Genomic DNA, 25,269 nt, shown 5'->3' with positions numbered 1-25,269 from the left:
CCAAACATATTGTGTACTGGGACGCTCAATCACGGACAACCTGTTGTTAATTAGGGACATGTTGGACTTGTCGAGAGGTTCTAATGTGAACCTTGGACTGGTCTCTTTAGATCAAGAGAAGGCTTTTGATAGAGTGGACCATGAGTATCTGTTTAATGTGATGTCTGTGTTTGGGTTTGGGAAGAGTTTTTTGACCTGCGTGAAGCTGTTGTATGCTGGGTCGTCATGTATGGTCAAGGTGGGAGGGGGGCTCAGTAGGCCAGTCTGGGTGAGACGGGGCATTAGACAAGGATGCCCTCTATATGGGCAGCTATACACACTAGCCATTGAGCCTTTTTTGGGACTGCTGTGCAGGACACTGCAGGGAGTGTGCTGGACAGGATGTGGTGACAGGCATAGCAGTGTCAGCATATGCAGATGTTTCTGTGATGGTCAGGATATGCAGGCACTAGAGACTAGTCTGAAGGTGTACGAGGGAGCTTCTTCAGCTAAGGTGAACTGGGGCAAGAGCAAAGCTCTGTTATGTGAGGCATGGGGGGTTAGGGCCCCTCCTCTGCTTCCAGGGGGTTTGCAGTGGGGTTGTGAAGGGCTTAACGTGTTGGGGGTGTACCTGGGCTCGGAGAAGTGGGTAAGGAAGAACTGGGAGGGGCTGTCACAGGCAGTGGTGTCAAGACTGGCCAGGTGGAGGTGGCTCCTGTCCCAAGTGTCATATAGAGGGAGGGTGCTGATAATCAACAACCTAGTGGCATCTTCCCTGTGACATAAACTGGCTGTCCTCAACCCCCCCTCCGGTCTGCTCGCAGACCTGCAACGCAAGCTGGGGGACTTTTTCTGGTCGGGCCATCACTGGCTGAGGGCAGCAGTGTTGTACATGACCGTCCACGAAGGGCGACAGGGCCTGGTGGAACTGGAGAGCAGGATAGCTGCTTTCCGGCTAAAGGCGGTGCAGAGACTGCTGTACCATACTGATGTTGGCTGGAGGGAACCAGCATGCGTGCTGCTGAGGAGAGCTGGCGGATTAGGGTTGGACCGGCAGCTGTTCCTCATGAAGCTGGAGAGGCTGAGTACAGCAGGTCTCTCAGATTTTTACTCTGCAGTGCTGAGGGCCTGGCAGCTGCTAAGGCCCACACGAGAAGGGGGTGTGGAGCCTGGGCTGTGGGTGTGGGAGGAGCCTATCTTCAACAACCCAGCCATCCCTTTGAGATCGGTTCAGTCGGCCACCCTGCAGAGGCAACTGATGGCGGCGGGTTTACAAAGGCTGGGTGACCTGAGACTGCTGGGAGAGGAGGGGGGGAAAACCCCGGAGGTCTTGGCACAACAAACAGGAATAACGTCTCTTAGGCTGCTGGAGAGATTCCTGGAGGAGGTCCAGGAGGCACTATCTGAGCCGGTAAGGGGGGTGTTTGAGCGGCCAAAGGGGGAGGGGCCACCAATGTTTCCGCCACTACAGGTGACGGCAGAGACTGGAGACTGGCAAGGGGCTCTGGAGAACTTGTTAGATTTTAACACTCCGAGCCTGGGGGAGTTTGAAGGGGTGGGAGGTAAAGCCCTCTACAACCTCTGCGTTAAGGTTAGGAACATTAGGAGCCTAATAGGAGTGAAGGCACATCAGTGTCAGGGGGTATGTGGGGCGGAGAGTATGGTGGGTTTTAGATGGAGGGGGCTCTACAAAACCCCAGTACCAAAGAGGTCAGGGGACCTCCAGTGGAGGGTTCTTCATGGAGCCCTGGCCACTAACAGCTGGTTGGCACGGGTTGAACCGGGAATCGGGGAGGGGTGTCCTTTCTGTGTAATGAAAGAAACTGTGATTCATGTGTTTTCTGTGTGCACCAGGTTAATGTCATTAATGTCTCTGTTGGAATGTCTGTGTGAGGGGTTGGGGGTGGTTTTTACTGTTGGGATGTTTATAATGGGATACAGGTATTCGATTAAGGAGAAGGCCAAATGTGTTTTGTTGAATTTTCTGTTTGCTCAGGCGAAGTTAGCTTTTTGGCTAACAAGGAGGAACAGGGTCAAAGGTGGGGGGATAACAGACCCTTTACTATTGTTTAATGGGATGGTCTCTGCGCTCCTTAGGGTTGAGTTTGAGTACTATAGAATAATAAAAATGTGTGGAGATGTTTCAGGAGATATGGTGTGTTGGGGGTTGTCTGTATAGCTGGGGAAGATGTTTTGGATATACGGTTGTAGAAGTGGGTATTGTTTTGGGTATTGTGATGTTGGTTTGTATCATGTGGTAGATGGAAAGGTGAGTATGGTACATGAATGCAGTACAGGATATATTTTGGTGTTTTATTTTTAAGTGGGGGGGGGGGGGTTTAAATGAAATGAGAAAGTCCAATCCTATAGTAAATCCACTGGAGTTTATAGTAAATCCACCATTTTTTTCTGCTGGAAAACGGGTTGGATACTTTACAACACATCGCGTTGTGTTTTCCGAAGATGAGTGGGAGGAGTGGGAAGAGGGCACTCCATTGTGTCCTCCTCCCAGAGTGCTAAGTGCCTTGGCGTGACCCTGGACAACACCCTGTCGTTCTCAGCTAACATCAAGGCGGTGACCCAATCCTGTAGGTTCATGCTCTACAACATTCGCAGAGTACGACCCTGCCTTACACAGGAAGCGGCGCAGGTCCTAATCCAGGCACTTGTCATCTCCCGTCTGGATTACTGCAACTCGCTGCTGGCGGGGCTCCCTGCCTGTGCCATTAAACCCTTACAACTCATCCAGAACGCCGCAGCCCGTCTGGTGTTCAACCTTCCCAAGTTCTCGCACGTCACCCCGCTCCTCCGCACACTCTACTGGCTTCCAGTTGAAGCTCGCATCTGCTACAAGACCATGGTGCTTGCCTACGGAGCTGTGAGGGGAACGGCACCTCCGTACCTTCAGGCTCTGATCAGTCCCTACACCCAAAGAAGGGCACTGCGTTCATCCACCTCTGGCCTGCTCGCCTCCCTACCTCTGCGGAAGCACAGTTCCCGCTCAGCCCAGTCAAAACTGTTCGCTGCTCTGGCATCCCAATGGTGGAACAAGCTCCCTCACGACGCCAGGACAGCGGAGTCAAATCTCCACCTTCCGGAGACACCTGAAACCCCACCTCTTTAAGGAATACCTGGGACAGGATAAAGTAATCCTTCTACCCCCCCCCCCCCCCCCCCCCCCAAAAAAGAAAGATATAGATGTACTATTGTAAAGTGGTTGTTCCACTGGATATCATAAGGTGAATGCACCAATTTGTAAGTCGCTCTGGATAAGAGCGTCTGCTAAATGACGTAAATGTAAACGTAAATGTAAATGAAGCGATAAGAATAATGTAGGACATCTCAGAAAGACAGGAGGAGGAGCAGAGCCCAGAGTTTCCCTATTTCAAAGACCTGGTTGATCCATCATTCTGAGGTCTCTGAGCTCTGAAGTGGCCTGTTGAAGAGGTCCAGTGGGACAACTGCCCTGTGTCCAAGAGAACAGGCAGATCACTGGCCCTGACTAGGAAATGAAAAATAGCTATGGACTTAATTCCACTTCAACCAAATACTGCAACAAAACAATAAACACATGTTATTGATTTAATATGCAGCCTGTATTATGAAGGTATTGAGGAAACAATGTCCCCATATCTGTCCGTGTCCATAACAGGCACAATATGCTGAGCTGGTGTTCTCAGGCATTTCTCAGAGCCTACAGGCTTTTCTCAGAGCCTTACTCTCTCTCTCACACACACACACACACACACACACACACACACACACACACACACACACACACACACACACACACACGACACAGACACAGACACACAGAAACAATCCCAGAAATAGCAGCCAGTGAGAGACAGAGCACACTGGGCCACCATTAAACGTCAACACTGGGGAACGTTGATCCATTAGCGCTATTGATTTTAGATTATTCCAGTGCTTTCCCCACCTCCCCCTCTCCTCTCCTCTTTCCCCTCTCCTCATCCCACACCCCCTTTCCCTGCTTTGCAAGGCATTCTGGGATTGCACATAATAACTGTATTGAAGGGCTGTAAAGTATTTTCCTCTAGAGGCCTGTGCTTACTGCCGGGGCCCGGACTGTCCTTGCAATGTATTACTAGGCCATTTAGAAGTCAAAATGGCAGTGGCAAATGCAGTTGTACAGTATGAACAGTTTGTTGAGAAACCCCAGTCTACCCAAAGGTCACTGAGAGTGTTGGAACACACCCAGGATTGCCCTGTTCCCTGGACACAGCTATGGACTTTTAAAAGAGAACCACTATTACACAGTACAATCTAAGCAAGGAGAGTGATGCTGGTTAGGAAGTGCTATGTAGTCAGTGGGCCCAGTGTGAGCAATAGACTGATAAATAGTAAAGCAATAACAACAATGAAAGATACACGGCTATTAAAATATCAACACATGTCAAAAACATAATCAACCAAGACATTCTGCCAACAAATTAAAATGGCGATTAACTAATCAAATTTGCTCAAGGTGTAGTCAAATATTCCTCTTTGTAAAATTGCCAGGGGGCTCTAAACATTCCCAGTTATTTTTTGTGTGCACGTGTATGTATGTGTGTTAGTGTGCTTCTGTTTCCATTGAACACTTGCCTATCATACTTGTCTATTTCACCCTACATACAGTCTGTCTGTCAGCTATGGAAATGATCAATATGTGTTTTTATGTTTCACTGCCCCCATCAGCCTGCACAGTGGAGCTCCCATTTCAGCTTCACAACACACTCCAAGGCCCAGTGGCATAGAAACCCCAGTGTGAAAACTGCTACTGATTATGAGGCACTTGGGGAGAAGAGAGCCAAAATGGAGCTGGATTTCAAATAGGATAGTTAAGAGGCAGCTAGGGATATGAGCTAAAATAAAGCTGTGTTTGGGGAAGATGAAAGAGCGATAAAAGCTGAGGACATAGATGGAAGGACAGATAAAGAAACAACAGCAAAGAAAACAATTAAGATAAGGAGCACGGAAGAAAGGTTAAGAGAAAGAGATGAACATAGTGAGGGGGAGAGGATTTGAGTTGATTGCAGTGGCAGTGATGTTGACTGTGTGTGCATCATTAATCCAGATCTGTTCTAATTACAGAAACACATGCAGCAGCAGGACACACACACACACACACACAATGATAGCAACAGTCTGGGATGTTTATCATAGGGCGCATAGCCCAAAAAAGGTATTCTTCAATGTGTCTATGAAAAAGTCACCTTCAAAAACTCACTACATGAAGTCACATATTCATTATTCTTAACCCAAGATGGCATAGCAGTCAGACGTCCTTTGTCCTCGTCTTGTCGTGTTCCGTGTGTATATATATTTACTTATTTTCTTCGCAAATCTTTTTATATCTTTTTTTCTAAAAACTCAATTTCAAAACACTCCCCTGCAACCAGCCTCTCCAATTAAAAAAAAAAAGTATTATTCACCTCAAATCTGAAATCCACAACAGAAGCTAGCCAGAAGCTAGCCAGTAGCTAGCCAGAAGCTAGCGTTAGTATTCAGCTAACCACGGTTGGCGGTCATCAGCTATCCCTTTGCTCGATTAGCTATCGCCAGTTTTGTACAACGCGACTCAGACCAGAGCATACCGAAACAATTTTTCTCTCCATATCCCCGGATTTCTATCGCAAGCTCTGGAGATTTACACCTGGATCTTGCAGCTAGCTAGCTGCTATCCGAGTGACTATTGGCTAACGTCGGTCCCAGAGCAAACATCAATTATTTCAAAAGCTAGCCAGCTGAAGAGTTCCATCAGCCACTCCTGGGCTACAATCACCTATCCGGACCCGTTTTACTGCCGATGTGGAGCCCCACCGGACCTCCACGACTGGACTACCGACGTTATCTGCCCAAGGGAGTTATCCAACTTGGCTCCTCCGTCGCGACGTAACCTGAACACCCATCTGCGGCCCGCTAATCGTTAGCTGTCTTATCAGCTGCTATCTGAATAGGTCTACCGGACAATTTCTTGGGCCACTACAACTATTTTGCCAACTGGATTGGTCCCCTCTACCACACGGAACCCCACTAATCTACAGACGGAAACGCATGAGGTGGCTAAAACAGACCTCCCTCCATCTTCTGCCAGCTTGCTACCTATGACCCGGCTAGCTGTCTGAATCTCTCTGGCCCCTGATGATCACTCGGCTAAGCATGCCTCTCCTTAATGTCAATATGCCTTGTCCATTACTGTTCTGGTTAGTGTTTATTGCCTTATTTCACTGTAGAGCCTCTAGCCCTGCTCATTATACCTTATCCAACCTTTCAGTTCCACCACCCACACATGCTATGACATCACCTGGTTTCAATGATGTTTCTAGAGACAATATCTCTCTCATCATCACTCAATGCCTAGGTTTACCTCCACTGTATTCACATCCTACCTTACCTTTGTCTGTACATTATACCTAAAAGCTATTTTATCGCCCCCAGAAACCTGCTCCTTTTACTCTCTATTCTGGACGTCATAGACGACCAATTCTCATATCTTTTAGCCGTACCCTTATCCTACTCCTCCTCTGTTCCTCTGGTGATGTAGAGGTGAATCCAGGCCCTGCAGTGCCTAGCTCCACTGCTATTCCATAGGCACTCTCTTTTGATGACTTCTGTAACCGTAATAGCCTTGGTTTGCATATTAACCTGTTATGGCTAGGGGGCAGTATTTTCACGGCCGGATAAAAAACTTACCCGATTTAATCTGATTATTACTCCTGCCCAGAAACTAGAATATGCATATAATTATTAGCTTTGGATAGAAAACACTCCAACGTTTCTAAAACTGTTTGAATGGTGTCTGTGAGTATAACAGAACTCATTTGGCAGGCCAAAACCTGAGAAGATTCCATGCAGGAAGTGCCCTGTCTGACAATTTCTTGGCCTTGATTATCTCTATCCATTACAGGGGATCTCTGCTGTTACGTGACACTTCCTACGGCTCCCATGGGCTCTCAGAAGGTGGCAAAAAGCTGAATCGTGGCTTTGCAGGCTCTGGCTGAAAAAAAGTAGCGCGTTTGGATAGTGGCTGGTCACAGTACTGTGAGACTCAGGCTCGTGCACGAGTGGACTCCATGTTTTATCTTTGAACGAAAACCACCGCTCCCGGTCGGAATATTATCGCTTTTTTACGAGAAAAATTGCATAAAAATTGATTTTAAACAGCGGTTGACATGCTTCGAAGTACGGTAATGGAATATTTCGATTTTTATGCAATTTCATGACGAAATGCGTCATGAACGCACGAACAAAACGCCGCTATTTGGATATAACAATGGATTATTTTGAACCAAACCAACAGTTGTTATTGAAGTAGCAGTCCTGGGAGTGCATTCTGACGAAGAACAGCAAAGGTAATCAAACTTTTCTAATAGTAAATCTGACTTTGGTGAAGGCTAAACTTGCTGGGTGTCTAAATAGCTAGCCCGTGATGCCGGGCTATGTACTCAGAATATTGCAAAATGTGCTTTCACCGAAAAGCTATTTTAAAATCGGACACCTCGATTGCACAAAGGAGTTCTGTATCTATAATTCTTAAAATAATTGTTATGTTTTTTGTGAACGTTTATCGTGAGTAATTTAGTAAATTCACCGGAAGTGTTCGGTGGGAATGCTAGTTCTGAACGTCACATGCTAATGTAAAAAGCTGGTTTTTGATATAAATATGAACTTGATTGAACAAAACATGCATGTATTGTATAACATAATGTCCTAGGGTTGTCATCTGATGAAGATCATCAAAGGTTAGTGCTGCATTTAGCTGTGGTTTTGTTTTTTGTGACATTATATGCTAGCTTGAAAAATGGGTGTCTGATTATTTCTGGCTGGGTACTCTGCTGACATAATCTAATGTTTTGCTTTCGCTGTAAAGCCTTTTTGAAATCGGACAGTGTGGTTAGATAAAGGAGAGTCTTGTCTTTAAAATGCTGTAAAATAGTCATATGTTTGAAAAATTGAAGATTTTGTATTTTTCTGGAATTTATAATTCGCGCCACGCCTATCATTGGATATTGGAGCAGGTGTTCTGCTAGCGGAACGTCTAGATGTAAGAGGTTAACATTAGAAGCCTCCTCAATAAATGTGTTTTATTCACTGCTTTAGCACACTGTGCCAACCCGGATGTCCTAGCCGTGTCTGAATCCTGGCTTAGGAAGACCACCAAAAACTCTGAAATCTTCATCCCTAACTACAACATTTTCAGACAACATAGAACGGCCAAAGGGGGCGGTGTTGCAATCTACTGCAGAGATAGCCTGCAGAGTTCTGTCCTACTATCCAGGTCTGTACCCAAACAATTTGAACTTCTACTTTTAAAGATCCACCTCTCTAAAAACAAGTCTCTCACCGTTGCCGCCTGCTATAGACCACCCTCTGCCCCCAGCTGTGCTCTGGACACCATATGTGAACTGATTGCCCCCCATCTATCTTCAGAGCTCGTGCTGCTAGGTGACCTAAACTGGGACATGCCTAACACCCCACCCATCCTACAATCTAAGCTTGATGCCCTCAATCTCACACAAATTATCAATGAACCTACCAGGTACCACCCCAAAGCTGTTAACACGGGCACCCTCATAGATATCATCCTAACCAACTAGCCCTCTAAATACACCTCTGCTGTTTTCAACCAAGATCTCAGCGATTCCTCATTACCTGCATCCGTAATGGGTCAGCCGTCAAACGACCTCCACTCATCACTGTCAAACGCTCCCTGAAACACTTCAGCGAGCAAGCCTTTCTAATCAACCTGGCCCGGGTATCCTGGAAGGATATTGACCTCATCCCATCAGTAGAGGATGCCTGGTTATTTTTTTTAAATGCCTTCCTCACCATCTTAAATAAGCATGCCCCATTCAGGAAATGTAGAACCAGGAACAGATATAGCCCTTGGTTCTCTCCAGACCTGACTGCCCTTAACCAACACAAAAACATCCTGTGGCGTTCTGCATTAGCATCGAACAGCCCTCGTGATATGCAACTTTTCAGGGAAGTTAGAAACCAATATACACAGGCAGTTAGAAAAGCCAAGGCTAGCTTTTTCAAGCAGAAATTTGCTTCCTGCAACACAAACTCAAAAAAGTTCTGGGACACTTTTTTGAAAAAGAACACCTCCTCCCAGCTGCCCACTGCACTGAGGATAGGAAACTCTGTCACCACCGATAAATCCACTATAATTGAGAATTTCAATAAGCATTTTTCTACGGCTGGCAATGCTTCCACCTGCCTACCCCTACCGTGGTCAATAGCACTGCACCCCCCACAGCTACTCGCCCAAGCCTTCCCTATTTCTCCTTCTCCCAAATCCAGTCAGCTGATGTTCTGAAAGAGCTGCACAATCTGGACCCATACAAATCAGCCGGGCTAGAGAATTGGGACCCTTTCTTTCTAAAATTATCTGCCGAAATTGTTGCAACCCCTATTACTAGCCTGTTCAACCTCTCTTTCGTGTCATCTGAGATTCCCAAAGATTGGAAAGCAGCTGCGGTCATCCCCCTCTTCAAAGGGGGGGACACTCTTGACCCAAGCTGCTACAGACCTATATCTATCCTACCCTGTCTTTCTAAGGTCTTCGAAAGCCAAGTCAACAAACAGATTACCGACCATTTCGAATCCCAACGCACCTTCTCCGCTGTGCAATCTGGTTTCAGAGCTGGTCATGGGTGCACCTCAGCCATGCTCAAGGTCCTATTGTGCTGTGGAGTAGAGCTGAATAAGATGAAAACACAGGCGAGGACACAAGTTTAGGCCGTGATCAGAGAACATCTGCTACGAAGAGATGGCATGAGGGGGTGGAGGGTGGGATGGGAGTCGTGTGAACAGGGGACTACATGGTGAACTCCACACATGAACAGACACACACACACACACACACCACACAGATTCTTCCCTCATAAGGCCTATTCGTGACAGAATGTCAGAGAGGGAGGATCCAGGAATTTAGCTCTGCTCCCACATACAACAGTGTATACAATGAGGGGACTTAATCGCCCCTCACAATGCTCACACATTCACAGGCCAGGATTATTAATAGCAGATAAAGACGTTGTTTCCATAGTGACTGTTAGAGTCCATATGGAAAGTGTCTCCTCCTGTTGCCAAGACAACCAGCCAACGGTGAACTTGCAGCTGAGCGATGTGGTGATCCGGTGATCTTTCCATAAACAGGTGTGGACAACACAACTGGCAGAACATGGGATATGGGGGAACACATTCCTAACAAAGCGATCTGAGAGAAAAGGTGGTTTACCAAAATGTTTGACAAACATCACAATGATAGGAATGAGACAAGCACTGCGGTAGGTTTATCCCAATCAAATACAGACTGGCTTATACATACACCAACACAGGAGCCTGGGGAACACAAGGTATCATTGGGCTACATTATGTAAAGCGTGTTATGGATGATGTTTAAATCCTCACTAACAATAATCCATGTGTGTACTTAACGGGCACTTTATATAATGTATGTGTGTCTAATGTAAGCGCACCTTAGATAAACATCCTGTATCATTGAAAGAGTTAATTGCTAAGTGTTACTGTAACTAATAATTTGTTCTTAACTGACTTGGCTAGTTAAATAAAGGTTACATTTAAAATAAAATAAAATGTTTTACTCTTTGCACAAAATAGAGTAGGCTCAAGCCAGAACTGACAGAAGCTATGAACGTAAAGTAATAACAAAAAATGTCAAGAGACAGGCAGCATAGAGACAACATAATCCCAGGTAAATTCACTTCAAATGCACGCAAAGACAGGTGTTAGTTTGAGAGCCTCCCTAAGAGCTTGGGGAATAGTTGGTGAGAGAATAGCACTGTTTGGTACACAAAAGCCTTTTAAACACCTCCACTGGACAATAGGTTTAGCCTGATTCCATTATCCAGGCACCAGGAAGAGATCAGAACAGAGTAGTCAGCAGTCTGAAGACAGGCTGGGCCAGAGACAAATACCTGAGAACCAAAGAGCATCACAATATAGTTCCTTACAACGCCTACTACTGGGGAATTGAGCGTGAAATCCCCTGACCTAAATGTTAAAGAAATAACCAGCACACTCTGACCATTAGGGTATGTATCTGTTAACCACTCATTTATGTCAATTTCTTTTTAACATTGTAAGACATAAAACCCTCCTTACATCACACACACACACACAAACAAACAGGGAACAATATTCTCATCATTGGTATTGTGAGGAGGAACAGAGCCACCTATCTATCCACCACTCAGGGCTAAATGAAGAGAGTAGACCCTGTTGAAAGGCCCTGTCGACTGGATTAGTCAACGCTTTGGTGTAGAAGGCAGACCCCCTCGAACCTAAACACAGAGTGGTTCAAAGGAATGGCTTCATGAAGCTACAACTAGCACTGACACAGGCACTACTCTGATGGAGCTACAGCTGGCCCCCTGCATGTATCTCATGCAAACTCCTGGCTCTTCTCTCTGTCTGCTTCTTGTACATGCTAGACATTTAGTCTCTCTCAACCTTTCATTCCTCTTTACCAATGACCTGACCTAAGCGAAGATATGGATATAATATTTATCATTTTATCTCACTTGACACTATACTGCAAGGCCTTCTTAATAATGTAAAGTTCCTCACTAGAACTGGCTCCTGCATGGATATAGTTTGTCTCTCCTGTAACTTCTGGTTCCTGTCGGTCTCTCTCATCCATGCTCTCAGGGAAAGGGCACCAGAGCCCCTCTGTTAACTGCTTCCTGGGTCAGGGGTCAGTGGACACGTCGACACACTGAGCAGGCAAACAACATCACTGAAGAATAAAAAATAAATACAAATAAATTAAATAATAATTGTTATTATTATTACTATTATTAGGATAAATGTTCTCCTCCATGTTCTCCTCCAGTATGTTCTCAGTATATTCTCAAATGTTCTCCTCTAGTATTCATACCCCTTGACTTATTCCCCATTTTGTTATTTTACAGCCTGAATTCAAAATTGATAAAATAATTTTTTTCTACATACAATATCCCATAATGACAAAGTGAAAAAAAAAAAAAAAAAAAAAAAAAATCAACATTTTGTCAATACATGTTAGAACCACCTTTGGCAGTGATTACAGCTGTGAGTCTCTCTGGGTGAGTCTCTAAGAGCTTTGCACACCTAGATTGTACATTATTTTCACATTAGTCTTATTTTATTATTCAAGCTCTGTCAAGTTGGTTGTTGATCATTAGTAGACAGCCATTTTCAAGTCTTGTCATAGATTTCCAAGCCGATTTAAGTCAAAACTGTAACTAGGCCACTAAGGAACATTCAATGTCATCTTGGTAACCAACTCCAGTGGATATTCGGCCTTGTGTTTTAGGTTATTGTCCTGCTGAAAGGTGAATTTTTCTACCAGTGTCTGGAAAGCAGAATGAACCAGGTTTTCCTCTAGGATTTTGCCTGTGCTTAGCTCTATTCCATTTATTTTTATCCTAAAAACGACCTAGTCCTTGCCAATGACAAGCACACTCATAACATGATGCAGCCACCACCATGCTTGAAAATATGAAGAGTGGTACTCCGTGATGTGTTGGATTAGCCCCAAACATAACGATTTGTATTCAGGACATGAAGTTAATTTCTTTGCAAATTTGTTTTACTTATAACATAACTCAAACGGAAGGAGTTTGCATTTTGGCACATGCATGTTTTGGAATATTTTTATTCTGTACAGGCTCCCTTCTTTTCATTTAGGTTAATATTGTGGAGTAACTACAATGTTGTTGATCCATCCTCAGTTTTCTCCTATCACAACTCTAACTGTTTTAAAGTCACCATTGGCCTCATGGTGAAATCCCTGAGCGGTTTCAAATCAAATCAAATTTTATTTGTCACATGCGCCAAATACAACAGGTGTAGACCTTACCGTGAAATGCTTACTTACAAGCCCTTAACCAACAATGCAGTTCAAGAAATAGAATTAACCTGTTTGGGATGGGGCAGTATTTTCACGGCCGGATAAAAAACGTACCCGATTTAATCTGGTTACTACTCCTGCCGAGAAACTAGAATATGCATATAAGTAGATTTGGACAGAAAACACTCTAAAGTTTCTAAAACTGTTTGAATGGTGTCTGTGAGTATAACATAACTCATATGGCAGGCCAAAACCTGAGAAGATTTCATACAGGAAGTGCCCTATCTGACAATTTGTTCTCCTTCTGTGGCATCTCTATCAGAAATACAGCATCTGTACTGTAACGTGACATTTTCTAAGGCTTCCATTGGCTCTCAGAAGGCGCCAGAAAGTGTAATGGGGTGTCTGCAGTCTCTGGGCGAAAAACAGCAGGAGTATTTGTGTGTGGTCAGGCTGGGAACAGTGACACTGGAGATGCGCGTCCACGAGACGACTCCATTTTTTTCTTTCAGCCTTTGAATGAATACAACGTCACCCGGTTGGAATATTATCGCTATTTTACGAGAAAAATAGCATAAAAATTGATTTTAAACAGCGGTTGACATGCTTCTAAGTACGGTAATGGAATATTTTGCATTTTTTTTGTCACGAGATGCGCTCGCGCGTCACCCTTGGATTGTGACCTGAACGCACAAACAAAACGGAGGAATTTCAATATAACTATGGATTATTTGGAACCAAAACAACATTGTTGTTGAAGTAGAAGTCCTGGGAGTGCATTCTGACGAAGAACAGCAAAGGTAATCCAATTTTTCTTATAGTAAATCTGAGTTTGGTGAGGGCCAAACTTGGTGGGTGTCAAATTAGCTAGCCATGATGGCCGGGCTATGTACTCAGAATATTGCAAAATGTGTTTTCGCCGAAAAGCTCATTTAAAATCTGCATAAAGGACTTCTGTATCTATAATTCTTAAAATAATTGTTATGTTTTTTGTCAACGTTTATCGTGAGTAATTTTGTAAATTCACCAGAAGTTTGCGGTGGGTATGCTAGTTCTGAACATCACATGCTAATGTAAAAAGCTGGTTTTTGATATAAATATGAACTTGATTGAACAAAACATGCATGTATTGTATAACAATGTCCTAGGAGTGTCATCTGATGAAGATCATCAAAGGTTAGTGCTGCATTTAGCTGTGGTTTTGGTTTTTGTGACATATATGCTTGCTTTGAAAATGGCTGTGTGATTATTTTTGGCAGGGGACAATGAGACAATGAGACAATTCAATTTCTCAAACATATGACTATTTTACACCATTTTAAAGACAAGACTCTCGTTAATCCAACCACACTGTCCGATTTCAAAAAGGCTTTACAACGAAAGCAAAACATTAGATTATGTCAGCAGAGTACCCAGCCAGAAATAATCAGACACCCATTTTTCAAGCTAGCATATAATGTCACATAAACCCAAACCACAGCTAAATGCAGCACTAACCTTTGATGATCTTCATCAGATGACAATCCTAGGACATTATGTTATACAATACATGCATGTCTTGTTCAATCAAGTTCATATTTATATCAAAAACCAGCTTCCGGTGAATTTACTAAATTACTCACGATAAACGTTCACAAAAAACATAACAATTATTTTAAGAATTATAGATACAGAACTCCTTTATGCACTCGCTATGTCCGATTTTAAGCTTTTCGGTGAAAGCACATTGTGCAATATTCTGAGTAGATAGCCCGGCCATCACAGGCTAGCTATTTTGACACCCACCAAGTGTGGTACTCACCAAACTCCGATTTACTATTAGAAAAGTTTGATTACCTTTGCTGTTCTTCGTCAGAATGCACTCCCAGGACTTCTACTTCAATAACAAATGTTGGTTTGGTTCCAAATAATCCATAGTTATATCCAAATAGCGGCGTTTTGTTTGTGCGTTCAAGACACTATCCGAAGGGTAAGGAAGGGTGACACGCCCGACGCGTTTCGTGACAAAAAAATTCAAAATAGTCCATTACCGTACTTCGAAGCATGTCAACCGCTGTTTAAAATCATTTTTTATGCTATTTTTATCGTAAAAAAGCGATAATATTCCGACCGGGAGTCGTTGTTTTCGTTCAAAGAGAAAGAAAGTAAACATGGTGTCGGCTCGTGCACGCGCCTCCAGTCTCATTGTCCTCAGATCGACCACTATCCAAATGCGCTAATGTATTTCAGCCATGGCCTGCAAAGCCACCATTCATCGTTCTGGCGCCTTCTGAGAGCCTATGGGAGCGTTAGAAAATGTCACGTTATGCCAGAGATCCCCTGTTTTGGTTAGAGATGATCAAGAAGGCCATGAAATGGTCAGAGAGAGCGCTTCCTGTTTGGAATCTTCTCAGGTTTTGGCCTGCCAAATGATTTCTGTTATACTCACAGACACCATTCAAACAGTTTTAGAAACTTTAGGGTGTTTTCTATCCAAATCAAACAATTATATGCATATTCTAGTTACTGGACAGGAGTAGTGACCAGATTAAATCGGGGACATTTTTTATCCGGCCGTGCAAATACTGCCCCCTATCCCCAACAGGTTAAGGAGCCTTTTGGTCCTGGACTTGGCGCTCTGGTACCGCTTGCCGTGCAGTAGTAGAGAGAGAAGTCTATGACTTGGGTGACTGGAGTCTTTGACAATTTTTTGGGCCTTCCTCTGACACCGCCTAGTATATAGGTCCTGGATGTCAGGAAGCTTGGCTGGCCCCAGTGATGTACTGGGCCGTACGCACTACCCTCTGTAGTGCCTTACGTTTAGATGCCAAGCAGCTGCAATACCAGGAGGAGATGCAACCGGTCTGGATGTTCTCGATTGTGCAGCTATAGAACTTTTTGAGGATCTGGGGATCCATGACAAACCTTTTCAGTCTCCTGAGGGGGAACAGGTTTTGTCGTGCCCTCTTCCCGACTGTCTTGGTGTGTTTGGACCATGATAGTTCATTGGTGATTTGGACACCAAGGAACATGAAAACTCTCGACCCGCTCCACTTCAGCCCTGTTGATGTTAATGGGGGCCTGTTCAGCCCTCCTTTTCGTATAGTTCACGATAAGCTCCTTTGTCTTGCTCACATTGAGGGAGAGGTTGTTGTCCTGGCACCATACTGCCAGGTCTCTGACCTCCTCCCTATAGGCTGTCTCATCGTTGTCGTTGATCAGGCCTACCACTGTTTTGTCGTCAGCAAACTTAATGATGGTGTTGGAGTCGTGCCTGGCCACACAGTCGTGGCTGATCAGGGAGTAAAGGAGGGGACTAAGCATGCACCCCTGAGGGAACCCAGTGTTGAGGATCAGCGTGGCAGATGTGTTGTTGCCTACCCTTACCACCTGGGGGTGGCCCATCAGGAAGTCCAGGATCCAGTTGCAGAGGGAGGTGTTTTGTCCTAGGGTCCTTAGCTTAGTTATGAGCTTTGTGGGTACTATGGTGTTGAATGCTGAGCTGTAGTCAATGAACAGCATTCCCACATAGGTGTTCCTTTTGTCCAGGAGGGAAAGGACAGTGTGGAGTGTGATTGAGATTGCATCATCTGTGGATCTGTTGGGGCGGTATGCAAATTAGAGTGGGTCTAGGGTTTCCTTCATGATGGTGTTGATGTGAGCCATGACCAGCCTTTCAAAGCACTTCATGGCTTCCGATGTGAGTGCTACGGGGCGGTAATCATTTAGGCAGGTTACCTTTGCTTTCTTGGGCACAGGGACTATGGTGGTCTGTTTGAAACATGTAGGTATTACAGACTAGGTCAGGGAGAGGTTGAAAATGTCAGTGAAGACACTTGCCAGTTGGTCCACGCATGCTTTGAGTACACGCCCTGGTAATCCATCTAGCCCTGCGGCTTTGTGAATGTTGACCTGTTTAAAGGTCTTGCTCACATTGGCTATGGAGAGCGTGATCACACAGTTGTCTGCAACAGCTGGTGCTCTCATGCATGCTTCGGTGTTGCTTGCCTCGAAGCGAGCATAAAAGGCATTTAGCTCGTCTGGTAGTGTCGCGTCACTGGGCAGCTCGTGGCTGGGTTTCCCTTTGTAGTCCGTAATAACGTTCAAGCCCTGCCACATCCGACTAGCGTCAGAGCCTGTGTAGTAGGACTCAATCTTAGTCCTGTATTGACGCTTTGCCTGTTTGATGGTTAGTCTGAGGGCATAGCGGGATTTCTTATAAGGGTCCGGATTAGTGTCCTGCTCTTTAAAAGCAGCAGCTCTAGCCTTTAGCTCGGTGCAGATGTTGCCTGTAATCTATGGCTTCTGGTTGGGATATGTACATACGGTCACTGTGGGGATGGTTTCCTTCCTCTCCGGCAACTGAGTTAGGAGAGAGGCCTGCATCTTTGTAGTGACGCACCATCCAAAGTGTAATTAATAACTTCCCCATGCTCAAAGGTTTATTCAATGTCTCCATTTTTTGTACCGATCTACCAATATGGGAGCCCTTCATTGTGAGGCATTGGAAAACCTCCCTGGTCTTTGTGGTTGAATTTGCGGTTGAAATTCATTGCTTGACTGAGACACCTTACAGGTATGTGTGGGGTACAGACATAAGGTAGTCATTCAAAAATCATGTTAAACACCATTATTGCACAGTTATTAGTTATTATGTAATATGTTATTATGTTATAGTTATTATGTAACTTGTTAAGCAAATGTTCACTCCTGAACTTATTTAGGCTTGCCATAACAAAGGGGTTGAATATTCATTGACTCAACACATTTCAACTTTTTATTTTGTATTCTTTTCTAAAAACATAATTCCACTTTGACATTATGGGGTATTATGTGTAGGCCAGTGACACAAAATCTCAGTTTAATCCATTTTAAATTCAGGATGTAACATAACTAAATGTGGAACAAGTCAATGTGTGTGAATACTTTCTGAAGGCACTGTATGTCAAAATAGAACAGCTGATGCCAGCTCTGTAAAAAACAATCTCTATTTTAGCTTGCACTTTCATACTTAATGTGGTACAGAATATCTAGCACACCATTACCGTAATTTCCACTATAATCACAAAGACATGAAACACAACACACTCTGGAAACTGCATAAAAAGCTAAATATAAAAATCAGAAGTGTAAAATCCCCCGGGCCATTTATAATTCAGTGAAATTACGTGTGACGCGCCAAAGCACTGCTCGGAGCAAGGCAAGTTCTATCATACAGCATATATACCCCAGAGCTGCTGTTAGAATGCATTATCAACTGGACCAGACAGAAATGTACAAAAGAGACATAAGAGCCTAGACAGACACAAATACACACACACATTCACACGCATGTGCACGCAAGCATGTACACACGTACCCACACACGAACGCACGCACGGACGCACGCACACACATGCACTTGCACACGAACGCACTCGCACACACAACTAAACAATGTAATCTAAAACCATGGCCAATTTTCACAATAGGCTAGTAGATGACCACCCATGGGCATATCACCAAGCTAGATTCCTGATCTAAGGGCTTTACGCGAAGAGGATATCCCCCAATCACTTTCTACCCACATACTGTCCACTGTGGCCTGCATTAAACAAGACCATTATACCTAAAGAGGTAGTCAAGTCAATCCATGTCAAACATACAAATTCAATAAGTACAGGTACAGAAAACACTTGCAAATGTCCCTCTGTAGTTAAAGTTCTGTAGCCTGCATATGAATAACACTGCTGAACTCTTCAGGGTGTTCTCATCATGAGGAGAGGGATTGTAAAAGGCTCAGACACTCTTGAACCATATTGTCAACAACAAAATGAGATATGATTTCAGCACTTACGTCCCCAGGATCTCCTTGAAGTCGTAGTTTTCCTTCACATCTGATGTTTTCTTCTTCCAGGAATGTCCATCATCACCCAAAAGCATCTTTCTTTTCTGTCGGTCGGCTACAATACTGGAGAAGAGGAGAGAAACTGATTGTTTAAACAACGGGAAAAAACTGTTAAGACAAGACACACTCTTTCTGAATAGTTGCATACCCAAATATTTGTCTAGGTATGAGTTGATATTGAAACGATTAGAGTTCTTTGTGTTTGAGAATAAGATAGAGAATAAAATGTAAAATATATGCTTTATTGTCACATACACCGGATAGGTGCAGTGAAATGTGTTGTTTTACAGGGTCACACTGAAAGGATTTAAAGACAAAGAGATAAGGGATGACGGACAAAGTCACTGGACTGGACATCTTTTGGACATTTTTTAGTTTGACACACAATTGTGTTAGACCTACCTGGAAACTAAGTTTGATAAGGTGAGTCAGGCACTTAAAACCATAAATATTTCACACAGAACAGACAAACTTCTACAAACTGCTTCAGGTGACAAGGGTTGTCAGTCCTATTCTTCCTTTACCTCATATCATCCTGAATCAACAAAACTTAAGCTTCCCTTCAACATCTCGCATTGCTATTCTTACCAGTCCTAACACCAAAGAGAAGTAACAGAGACTAGTTTTGCAGGTGCATAGCAATGCATACTTTTAAACCAAAACATTGTGGATAGTAGATGTAGTTATGATTCAACCAATAAAACAACCACAACTAGGTCAAACATTATACAATTTCTGTGTTACTATAATTAGTCCTCACAGATAGAATCTTTCTGCACTGTAAAAAAAAAATGGTTGAGTCAACTTTAAAAAGTTTGGATTTTAACGCAGCAGGGAACAATCTAAATCTAATATTGAGTTAAGTTAATCTAAAGTTATTTCAACTTAGTATAGCAAGTGAAACTGACACATTTGCATTTAAGGATTTGTTGAGTGAACTTAATACTTTTAGTCAAAAGTATTTTTTGGGTTAAATTCTTCACTGTGAGCACACTTGGGACCCACCTCATCTGGGATTTGAGCTCACAACCTCTTGGTTGCCAGTGACTTAAATTTCCTGCTACGCCACCAGGTCTGCGCGGATGGAAGAGATTTATTGCCAAGAGTGTATTAAGCACTTAGCTAAAACATTGTAATCAAAATTAAAAGTTCAATGTTTTTCCATCGCATTTTTAACTCTACCGATAGTTTTGTCACAAAAACTATTGCATTAAATATTAAACATGCCTACTCTGGTCTTGGCACGTGAGCTCTAGCCAACAGCTCGCAGATACAGTACAGGTAGGCTGTGCAGGTAGGCTAGTCTACATGATGAGATTATTATGGATAATATTTGTATTTGTCAACCAGCAGTCAAGCATCAATCATCATGTCACCAGAATAAGACCCTCAATATTTATTGGAAAGGAGCATCAAGATCACCTTGCACTTTCACCACCCTGGTAAATTCATCATAAATTATTTAATCTATAGCCTAATAAACTGCATGGTTTCCCGAGTCGTCGTGGGAGGACCACACACCATATCATCGTGTGAGTGAAAGTTTACTTCGATAGGATGGTTTTTATATCAATATTTCATGCATAATTCATTTTTGCGACACAAAAAGATCTCAAATGAACAAATTATCTATTGGCATTTATAGAATTGTACCGAAACAACCTGTTTCTATCACAGCTGCTGTGATTTTGATATGGTATTACTTTACTCGCATAAAAATTGTGGATGGAAAAAACATGGATAGTGAAAGCTACACAAATAAAAGGAACTGAAATTAGAAATAGACATCATAGACCCGTATAGAAAGCAATCTGCTTGGGGAAGCAGTAAGAGGAAGTCTAGTCAAATGTGTGACAGAGAAAGAGAGAGCCCTGTCAGTTACTCTCATTAGCAACACAAGTCTTCTGGGCATTTCTGGTCTGGTAGCATGTGCAGCATCTCAACAGTCTAGTGGCTTCCTCTGCTCTCCTCTTCCTAGTCTGCACTGAGCTGAGAAGACGGGATAGCTGAGAGTAACATGGTGGAAATATACAAGGGTATTTTCGCTTAAAACTTGTCCATTTATTATAGATCAGAGCAGACGAAGGAAAGTAAGCAGAGAGGAAAGTATTGATGCAGCCCTAGCCTATATGCTCTCTGAGTGTCTGTGTTATGGGCCCTTAGTTGACACAGGTGCACTGCAAAGAGATACAGGCCAAGAGCAATGTTTATCAGAAAGATCAAAGCTGTTAAAGTTGGCAATGGCATGGATTATAATTTCTCTATTAAAGGGTGTCTTCTTATATTGTACCTCTACCATAACCACTGTTAAAGTCTAAGTGTGTCGATGTAATGTATTATAATATGTTTATCCACTGTACTGGCAAAATAGATGGGTTTTATACAATACAATATACAGCTTAGCCGCAAGAAGATGTTTTGAGTTGGAAGTGCTGTTGTTTATTTTTTTCCTGTTATAATAACACATTCTATCATTTCATTTGCCTAGTGGCATACAGTTACGGAGAAACCTTTTTAGGATTTACACAAATGGGGGAGAAATCTGTGGCCTTTTATAAACGCATTTCATGCAATTCTACATCATTTAGGAGACATTATCAGAATATTTGTTAATACTACACAAAGGACCAAAATGAGTGGCTACTCTGACACTGTCAAAAACAAATAAATAAAATCGCCCTGGGACTGGTTTCCCAAAAACATCTTAAGCTAAGTTCATTGTTAGAACCATAGGATCCAATGGTTCTGAGATTAATTTAACTTTGTGTTTTTGCCAAACTGGGCCTTGGCCTTGACCTGACTCAGGGCCAATAAAAATAAGAGAGACGCACAGATTGTACAATAATAGGAGGAAATATATAAATATTATAGGCAAGAGTAAGCTACTAAATCAACTTTCAAGTGACATTGACTCACCCAATGATGAAGATAGCATGAATACGGGTAGCCTAGGCTTCTCACCGTACTGGTGATGGTCTCAACATAGGCCTGAGCTACTTTGGGGGAAAAAAGTGCTGTTCGTCCGAGGTGCTGACAAAATAAATGGTAGCTTCTACTGACAAATTAGTGTTCTCGTTTTAGCAGCAGCCATTTGCTTTACAAAGGTATTTCCCGCTATTGTATTATGACATTTGCAAAAGGCCTTTAGCTATTCACTGACAGTGCAAAGAGAAATTGAATCCATAGAAATAGAATCCATAGAACCCATTCAAGTCAGGACTGACAGCCATTTGGATCATACCCATTTACCAATTAAATTACCAGGGTGAGGTTCCAAAACCCTTCCCAGCTAGCATATTTGGTTCCTTGGAAATTGTGGGAACGTACATTTTTGGTTTCCCATTGGTTCTGGGAACGAAGCCATACGTTTCCTGACCTTTAAAACGAACCTTTTTTTTTTACGTTCTGAGAACAGAAGTGAAAATGTTGCCCGTTTTTGGAATGTACATTTTTAGGTTGCAGGGAGGTTCTGAGAATGTTTTTCTATGGTTCCCTGAAAGTTTTCCTAGGACATTTTCTTAACATTCTGATAACAGAAATTATAGGTTATTTGAAGGTAATTAAATAACATTCTGAGAACATGTTTAAATAAGACTTTTAATAACACTGCCATCTAGTTTGGGTTAACTGTTTTGAACACAGAACACATTAGAAATTAGATATAAATACATTTGCTTAAGCATTTATAATGCATTTTGTTTTTTTATTGTGGCATGGCGTCAGTGATATTCAAACCTATGATCTTCTGCTCTTTATCCATGGAATTAGGCCACTGCGCCACCAGGATGGAGCTAGCGTGCAATGTTGTTGTTTTTTTAACCCATACCAAGCTGTTAATTTTTGTGTGTTCAAACAGACCCTAATTTCAAAGGAAATAAGCACTCATTAAGATCAGGTGTGGCCAATTTGTGGACGCGGCCAACACACCTGAACACACTTAACAAGATAGACGATAGAGAGAGTTTTGTTGTTGCTGAGAACAGAATGTATATGTTTTTAAATAACATTCAAGAACGTTACTAATGTTTTCTTATGTTTTTTTTATGGAAAGTTTTCTTAATGTTCTTAGAACAGGACTTTAAATTGAACCATGAGGAAACCGGTAGAAAATGTTATGCTAAAGTACTTGAATTCCCACAGAAGAATGTTGTTTCTCAATGTTCTGAGAACATGACTTTAAATAGAACCACGAAGAAACGTTATGCTGTACTGAAATTCCCACAGAAGAACGTTGTTTGCTAACGTTATCTGAACAGTTTGAGAACATTACTTTAAATAAAACCATGAGGAAACCTGTAGAAAACGTTATGGGAATGTTTTATGCAAAATAATCAAAGGACAATCACGCTCTCACCCAGCTCTAATAATTATACGGCTCTCAGAACGTTATGTGCTAGCCAGGTTCTATGGATTATATTTCTATGGCCGCATGGTAACAAGTTGTTCGCTATTTGGAGCGTGTGCTGCCCAAATTCAGTCAGTGTTCAGACAGGAGTAATTATATAATTTAGAAAACATTATTTCATTTTATCAGGGGGTGCTGCAGCACTTACAGCACCCCTACTTCCTCAGCTATGGTATACAGTATCAGCATATGCATATGCTCCAAAATGCTTGAGACATTTGCAACTCAGTTGAACAGGACAGAGGACAAGCCAATGAACACAGACAATTGTAGATTTATCCAAGACCCACAATACAATGTACATATTAACCTATTCAGGCTTATAGAGCTGAAGTTGAGCTCTCAAAAGGGACAAAAATCAATAAAAAAAGTTCCAAAAGAGCAAGGGATAACTGTCTTAAAACAAACAAGGATTATTTTAGATAAAAACAGTAGGGCTTGAGACTTGCATAAGAGCGGACAGGAGCAGATAGGAGAAGTTATAAAGGGAAGTTGAAGAGGACCACATGCAGGTAGAGCTCCCAACAATGTTCTGAGAGAAACAAGCTTTGCTGTTTGATTAGATCGTTTGCATTCATCAGGAAACGTCAAGACGCCCAGCGACATATCCGGGAGGCAACAGGATTGTGCAGGCTTTGTGGATAAAAAGATATAACCACATTCCTAAGAGCTATTTGACATGCAGCATTCGCCGTTGTTAAGCTTATTGAGAGAAGCACTGTACTCACTGGTTTCCCATTGCTGCGCAGTGGACAGAAGAAACACACATACAGAAAAGTGCTGACGTATGAGAAGGCAGTTTGACAAACTGAGAGTTTCTGAAACCTGTGACCTCACAGGCTTGCAGCAAAAGAGATAAGGGGTCCCTTTTTAGATGTGCTCCAACCACACATACACACAGAGTCACACGTACACGCACAGACACAAACATAGTGACAGCCACACGCACGCACATCAACACACTGTCACACGTACACACACAGACACAAAGGAAGTGGGGAGACCCATTGGCAAGCCCTCTTGCTTAATAAGCCCTCAGTAACATGCAATGGAAAATTAAAAACATCCTGGCCATTTCTCTGAAGCTCATACTGAGTACAATCTGTCTATAAAAATCCTCCAGCTTATCTATCTTTATTGTATAATGTCATCATTCACTTAGTGATAGGGATCATATCCTGATCACACACAGCTAGTTAGACTGGACTATCCTAGCAGCATAGCTGTCATATGAGCATGGCAGAGAATGCCAAAAGGCAGCAGGGATGTGTGTGTATGTGTATGTTTATGTGTATGTGTGAGTGTGTGCATGATATTGGCCCCCAACAGAGAACAGGGACAGAGGTGCGCATAGGAACAATGCAACTAAGTATGACATAACAAAAATAAAACAAATCAGGTTAAAAACATGGTCAATTATAAAAGTCAATACTTATGGCAATCATTATGCTATAAGTTTTCAAAAATCGCTCTAGCCTAACAGTAATTCCAGACAAGCCTTGAGCAAATACATGGTGTGTCCCTAGTCGCTTTTATCCACTGTAGTTAACACACCTTTATATGTTTGGCCTATTGACTTAACTTTACCCCCTATGACAAGAAGTCAAGAACACATTGGCTATCCTTACTGATAAATCCACATTGAGAGCTGCCACATGAGTGTCTCTGTGTTACAGTAACATCTCACTGTCCGTACACAGATATCACATTCTCCTTGTCATGATAACATCCTGATCTGAACCACACGCTCATCTGGGGCACCGGTGTCCAGGACACTAAGCAAATCCCTTTCAAAATGAGCTTATTAATTGATAAGCCGCCTTCTCCTTCCGAGCTGGCATGTGGAAAGAAAGCGATGGTGTATGTGTGTGTGTCGTGTCTGTGTGTGTGTGTCGTGTCTGTGTGTGTGTGTGTGTGTGTGTGTGTGTGTGTGTGTGAATATCATTGACTCTAAAAAAAAATATTAACACTCAAAGTTGAGATAGAGAGAGAGAGAGAAAAGAGACTGAGAGGAAAATACAAAATACCTCAAGCATTCCAGTTCAGTAAGGCACTAAACACATATGTACAAAAAGTACAATAAGTATAACACATGCTCAAATGTGAATAATAACTTTGATGGGAAATGAAACACTGCTTTCAGTTTATCTT

The 25,269-nt window shown here is 42.8% G+C and overlaps 1 protein-coding gene across 2 annotated transcripts in view; it reads right to left on the bottom strand.

The window, feature by feature from the left end:
* Positions 1-25,269, bottom strand: part of LOC106565858 (calcium/calmodulin-dependent protein kinase type 1) — a 71,705-nt gene that overhangs the window by 45,849 nt on the left and 587 nt on the right. The window contains exons 1-2 of one of the 2 annotated variants that reach the window (XM_045691767.2): positions 23,847-23,872; positions 18,663-18,776 (exon numbers count right to left, since the gene is read on the bottom strand). In XM_045691767.2, the coding sequence (XP_045547723.1) occupies positions 18,663-18,776; positions 23,847-23,857 (125 nt within the window). In that variant the 5' untranslated portion in view covers positions 23,858-23,872. Of the gene's footprint in view, positions 1-18,662; positions 18,777-23,846; positions 23,873-25,269 lie in introns of those variants that run through there. The other variant, XM_014133459.3, reaches the window with a different exon arrangement.

The sequence above is a fragment of the Salmo salar genome, chromosome 12, assembly GCF_965601325.2.
Source record: "Salmo salar chromosome 12, fSalSal1, whole genome shotgun sequence".
Lineage (NCBI taxonomy): Eukaryota > Metazoa > Chordata > Actinopteri > Salmoniformes > Salmonidae > Salmo > Salmo salar.
The sequence above is the reverse complement of the archived record's forward strand: the minus strand, read 5'-3'. Positions and strand labels throughout refer to the sequence as shown.